At 49.6% G+C, this 6193-nt stretch overlaps 1 protein-coding gene across 2 annotated transcripts in view; it reads right to left on the reverse strand.

Moving 5' to 3' along the window:
* Positions 1-239: 239 nt before the first annotated feature.
* LOC103373590 (inositol 1,4,5-trisphosphate receptor type 3-like) overlaps positions 240-6193 on the reverse strand; it is an 8910-nt gene continuing 2956 nt past the window's right edge. The window contains exons 9-20 of one of the 2 annotated variants that reach the window (XM_008303505.1): positions 5975-6085; positions 5572-5764; positions 5386-5505; positions 4980-5152; positions 4724-4888; positions 4019-4208; positions 3831-3935; positions 3197-3315; positions 2958-3123; positions 2718-2878; positions 2485-2646; positions 240-1551 (exon numbers count right to left, since the gene is read on the reverse strand). In XM_008303505.1, coding sequence (XP_008301727.1) covers positions 1435-1551; positions 2485-2646; positions 2718-2878; positions 2958-3123; positions 3197-3315; positions 3831-3935; positions 4019-4208; positions 4724-4888; positions 4980-5152; positions 5386-5505; positions 5572-5764; positions 5975-6085 — 1782 coding nt within the window. In that variant the 3' untranslated portion in view covers positions 240-1434. Of the gene's footprint in view, positions 1552-2484; positions 2647-2717; positions 2879-2957; positions 3124-3196; positions 3316-3830; positions 3936-4018; positions 4209-4723; positions 4889-4979; positions 5156-5385; positions 5506-5571; positions 5765-5974; positions 6086-6193 lie in introns of both variants that reach the window. The other variant, XM_008303504.1, reaches the window with a different exon arrangement.

A 6193-nucleotide genomic window follows, 5' to 3' on the forward strand; every position in this document is an offset into this window, starting at 1 on the left:
GATAGCAGGTTTAGGATTGTTAAGGGTCGATTATCGGGTCATGACTGTGTTAAAGTTCAGCCTGTTGCTGTTTGTCATTGAAGACGTGTCAGAGCAGGACGCCATCAAACAGAAACCCTTCAGTCCGTCGTTACCAAGTCACTAAACCGTCACAGGTTAGTCTGTGGATGGAAGTCATGACAACGTGCAGCTTGTCACCAGTAATGTATCTGGAAAAAAACAGACTCTTTGGACCAAACTGACGGTTTCCATTTTATTAAATCGTGTTTCCATGTCGACACGTTGCTGCCTCCAGGATTGGACTCGATGAAGCTCAGAGTCTCACACGACCTGAAACCAGCTAATATTCACCTTTAAGTAGACGTGACAGCACGCTGCAGGTATCTAAACATCAACAGGTGAGGAAACGAGTCTCTGCTGCTTCCTTCTGAGTATACACGTGTTCCGTCTGTCTGCCGATGAACGAAGCTACATGTTATGATCCAGTGTCTGAACTCCTTTACAGCGTTAAATAGTCACATAAAACCTTAACGATAGCACAGATTGCTTAAAAACTACAAGTTCCCACATTTCCAATAAAAAACACATGACTGGGTACAGCGGAGTGTCATCAGCGTAGAAAAGCTGCAGCTTTCTATTTACAGTTCAGCTCTTCTATCGACACGGAACAGGATCCTAGTCTGGACCCGTCCAGAGAGGAAGTTTAAGATCCTTCAGCTCCATAACTTCAGAGTACATATACATATATATCTATATATCTATATTAGTATTTGTTGCTGCACATCAAACAAACCAAAGAAGAATCTGATGAGAAGCTTTCGAGGATCTTAACCTTCCTCTTGGATCAACGGAACGCTGGTTCCACCGCCAAGTCCAAAGACACAACCCAAAGTCTGGCGGCTCCATCCTGCAGCGCCCCCTGCTGGGCTTTAACCTAAATCTCTGCAGCTCTTTGACTCTTCAGCACCTTATGAGCTACAAATCTGTGAAACCTGAAGCTTGTAGGTGTTCATAATTAAACCAGATGTTCATGTCTGGACTCAGTGAGGAGGTCCAGGAGTCGGTTCTACACTCATTCCATGTTATTTAAATTCTGCATCATCATTTGAAAGCTGTGGTTCTGTGATGTTCAGAGATGTTCTTCAGCTTTAAATGTAGTGAATTTAAAGGTACAATCAGGAAACAGGGCGGAGCTTCAGGATGGAGCGACTGAAGGGTTCAAACCTGGAGAACCAGAACCAGACCAGAATCCTGTCAGATGCTGGTTGACGGACGCTTTGGGACAAACTGCTGAATGACCTGCTTCAGGTTCCAGCTTCAGACGTTCTGCTGATGTTCCTGCAGGAATTTCCACTTCACCAGCCGACGGACCGAACCACTCAGGAACCGTCCTTCAGCTGCGTTCTACTGTGGTTCGGTCCGTCGTGCTGCTCCTCAGGGTTTGTAGATCTGGTGGTTTCCTCCGGCGGCGCTGGGCGGCAGCGCTCCGCTGGCTCCGGCCTGGACGTCCACGAAGCCCATCCTCTGCCTCCTCTTCCTCTGCTCCGTCATCTGCACACAGCGAGCAGCAGTTAGCTCTGGACCTCCAGCAGCTCTACCTGAGAACAGATCTACCAGCTGTCTGGTGTCTGGAGTTAGTCCTAGAGCTCCGCCTCTTTCTGCTCCTTTATGTCTTATTTTTGTAGCTTCGTGTAGTTTGTGTGTCTGTTTGCTTCTTCCTGTCATGTGTCTGTTTGTTTTTGTGGTTTGTGCTGTTTTGTCTCATTGAGGTCATTTAGTTTTTGTTGTTTTCGGTTTTGTTTCTGTCATTTTCTTGTCTTCCCGTAGAGGACGTTCTATCGCTCGGTTTAAATACTCGACACAAACCGTCGCTCCACAGGACACAACGTGACTTTGGTGTTTCAACCAGCAGCTTTGAGCCAAAACACCAAACAGACGTCACAAATTGTAGCCGATGAAGTTCAGGTACATGACTGCTGCTGGTTTCAATGACTCTCTGAAGAACCTGTTTTGTCCCTTCAGAGCCTCCGGACTGACAGAACCGGGCCCTGTCGGTGTCCAGCAGGTCCTTAATGCTTCAGCTTGAACTAACAAAATCACAGCGGACCTTTACTTCCTGTTTTGCTGTGAGCTAAAAGTTGTGTTTTAGTCAAAGGAGTCTGGTGGCACCGAGACAGCAGCTTCAGAACCTGACATGTGGACATGAACAGAACACATCCTGAAGCTGATGCGGACCTTTCAGGTGGCTGAACTACATTCTGCTGCCTGCAGCTCGTCCGTCTCCCTGATGGCTCTGCTGCAGTAACACATGATACCTACACACGACTTTACTAAATGACCTCTTTGTCCTTTATTAATACCTAATAGAGGATAAATGTACTCCGGCTTCAGTGGACCAGGTTCTTAGCGTGTAAATGGCTCCACTGACCAGAAGAACAGACTTTACCTGCACAGAACCTTCACACAACGCAGACTGCTGCTCACCTGCTCCTTCAGCTCCGTCAGCTGCGTGGTCAGAGTCGTCACCACCTTCATGGTCGACGCCAGTTTGTCCTGCAGCATCCTCATCTCGTTCTGCTCGCCGTCGCCGTCGGTCACCACCAACGACATGGCCTGCATCCGTGGAAACCAGTCCAGGTTGTTGTCCTGAAACAGAAACAGAGGACGTCAGCCGCCGGACCGCTGCTGCGTCCTCGGGCGGTTCTGCAGAGCTCTACCTTGATCATGTGGGCGACGTAGCTCTCTGGTCCCGTGTAGTCCGTCTTGTTCTTCTCTCGCACCAGGACGATGAAGTACAGGTAGTTCCAGATGTTGTGCTCCAGCTTGATGTGCTCCTCGAACGACACCGTCTTGTTGTCGAACTTGTCTCTCTCCAGACCTGCAGCGACACGAGCCGGTCAGTGACACGACTGACCTGCTGTCAGCTGACCGCCCATCGGCTGGTCATCGGTTCTCACCGCAGATGAAGCACGTCGTCTTCAGGATCTCCTCCTTCTTCTGCTTCTCGCTCCTCAGGTCGGCGAATGTGTCGATGATGACGCCAAAGATCAGGTTGAGGACGATGATGATGACGATGAAGTAGAAGAGCAGGTCGTAGACCACCCGGGCAGGAAACAGCGGCTCCTGCAGGCCAACACAAGGAAGTTCGCTCTCCTGCTGATGATCTGAACGTTTCAGTCTGAGTCGAGTCACTTACGTTTTTGGATGGTTTCCGGAGAACGTCCCCGACTCCTCCTCCGTTCCTCAGTCCGTGGTTCAGCACGGTGACGATGCACATCAGCAGCGTGTCGCAGGCTCGCTCCGTGTTAGCGTCATCTGAAACACGCCGACTCGTTAAACCCTCTGCCATGTTCGATTCAACTAAACAACTTCCTTTCACAGGAAATAACCTGAGTGAGCTCTGCTGTGTTCAAATGACCTTCTGGAGGCCTCAGAACTTTCTGTCAGAGCTTTCCAGCTGTAAATAGGAAAGATTTGAATGATCTGTTGTTTTAAAGAGACATGAAACAGCAGCGAGGGCTCATAAAGGGACCCACACAGTCACACTGATCCTACACAGGTTCTAGTTTGAGACGATGGTTTCTCAGTAAACTTGCATTGAAATAGCCTGAGGACAAGTCAGGCTAACTGAAATAAGCCTGGTTTATAGAACAGGCCTTGCTTTCCACTCGTCAGTCTGACGGTCGGGTTACAGGAGGGTGTACTCGTCTACATCTTAAAGCCATCCATGCCAGGACTAAAACAAACAGCAGTAACCTGATGAATGGGTTTCACGGTTAGTAAGACCTTTCTTTGAACTCTTTGTCCTGGATAAATGCTTTACGCCTCACCGTCCTCCTCGGTGCCGCTGACGGCGTCGCTCTCCGCCGTGCAGTTGACTCCGTCTGCTAAACACGAGTCGAGGAAGTCCTGAGAGGCTTCGCTCTGTGAAGGAGCTGAACAACAAACCCAGAGAGTCAGTTTGGTTATGAAGCTAAAGCTACTGCAGAGACAGACAGCTGTTCGGGTCGGTCAGCACCTGCAGCGATCTGCGGCAGCAGGTCGACCTCCATGATGAAGTCCTCCTTCAGGCACAGGAAGCCCACGATGGAGAAGAGGTAGACGAGGATGAGGGCGAGCAGCGCCGTCAGCAGGATGGAGCGGCCGTTACGAGTCACGCTCTTTATCACGTTGAACAGAGTCTCCTCCCGGTAGATCAGGTCGAACAGCTGCACCGGGACGACACGCCACACATTAGCTTACAGCCGGGTCACGGTTCAGAGAGATGGAACCAGTCCGATCTGGGTGGACTGTCTGTCGACTGCAGATCTACCAGGACAACAGGCTGAAACACATCGTTGGTCTGAGCAGAGACTGTGTCATCTGTTTTATCTGTATGGTTTACAACATGTCATCTCACATGGTCGGGTAGAGACCTCACTCATTATAGACAGAAAACCCACAAGGTGCCTTTGGACGCCCTCTGAGCAAGCGGTCGGCAACAGTGGGACGGAACCAAAAAAGAGAAGACCTTTAATAAATTTGTGAAAGAATCAATACAGGATTGTTTTTGGTTTTTTAGGACAAAGATTCATGTGTTTTACTGATTCTATCCCAGAAAACTCAGAGTTCCAGGAGTCAGTAGAAGACTGACGTGAGGTCTTTATAGGTGGATGGAAACCTGTCTGACTTTAGCTGCTGTTTTCCAGTGATTTCCTTGGTTGATATGACGGGCAGTGTTTACCAGGATGCTGTAGAAGAGCTCGTGAACGAAGAGGCCCAGCGTGGAGGTGAGAACGTAGGCCAGGTGGTACAGGAACTCCACGTCCATCACCATGGCCCTGTAGCCCATGATGAAGGTCCCGTTGTTCCCCACGAAGCTCACCACGAACACCACCTTATTGATGAGCTGGAAATGAGCAGCAGATTGTCAGGCTGCTGGAGCTGTAACCTGCCTGTAACCTGCCCAGGTGGCTGCTGGGTAATGTAGTGTTCCTTACATTGAGCGAGCCCAGCAGGATGAGCGTGTTGCCGATGCCCAGATGGTAGATGGACCTGAGGATCAGGGCGATGGTGAGCGGCTGGAGGCCGTAACGCTGCGAGAACAAACCCAAGACGGAGAGTCCGGTGAGGATCCAGAACAGCATCAGCAGCAGAGAGTCATCGATTGCTCCTGCTGCAGAAACTCAACATTAGACCCAGAAGACTTCCCCGTACCTCGGGTTAATTCACACAAACAGCTGGACACATCTGCATGACTCAGTTAAACTTAAAGGGGAGTGTGACGGTTTCCACTGTTAATGAGTCAGTCAGTTGTTTGGTGAGTAAACGGTCAGAAATGGTGAAAAATATGAAACAGTGCTTCTGAATGATGTTCAGTTCAGGCCTGAAGGTGTCTGTTGGTACCTTGTCCAGAGTTGTAGGGGTAGAAGAAGGCGATGATGAGGTTGATGAAGACGGCGAGGTTGAAGGAGATGGTTCCCCACAGAGTCATCCTCCTGGAGAACCAGTACAGCACCGGCATACCTGCACACAGGAAACCAGTAACCACCGGAGCTCCACACCTGGACCATCAAAGCAGTGAGTACTCACTCCTCAGCTTCTTCTGCCACTCCATCTCCCCGTGGAGGAAGGACGTCTGCTCGAAGAAGTGCGTCACCTTGGATCCCTGCTCGTCCTGCTCGGTGGTGTTGAACACTCTGAACTTGGACTCTTCAGTCAGAAACTCACAGATGGGATGAACCGGAAACACGATCTGCTCCATGCTGCGGTCCTCACGAACGATCTGCACTCAGACAACAGAACTCTCTGTAAGTCATGTCCATGCAACGACCTGGTTCTGGACAAATACTGAAACCATCTGGACACCTTCTAAGTCTTTTTGGACCATTTCTGAGACATTTTGAACAAGTTTAAAATAATTTTGGTGCGATTTGGAGCAATTTTCAAGGGTTAAGTTTCGAAATAACAACAGTAACATGAGCAGTTTTTGGACCTCTATCTGAGCCGTGAGCTGGTCGTAGTACTCCAGAGGGTCCTGCTCCACCACAGCAGCTGGAGCTGAAGACTTCAACATCTGGGACAGAGGACGGTTGTTGAGGTTCAGCTGCAGACACACAAACAGGAGCACAAAGTCAAAAGAATAAAACCTGACTGAAGATAAACAGGATGGATGGATGGATGGATGGATGGATGGATGGATGGATGGATGGAT

The sequence above is a fragment of the Stegastes partitus genome, unplaced genomic scaffold (genome assembly GCF_000690725.1).
Source record: "Stegastes partitus isolate 25-593 unplaced genomic scaffold, Stegastes_partitus-1.0.2 Scaffold2021, whole genome shotgun sequence".
Taxonomy (NCBI): domain Eukaryota; kingdom Metazoa; phylum Chordata; class Actinopteri; family Pomacentridae; genus Stegastes; species Stegastes partitus.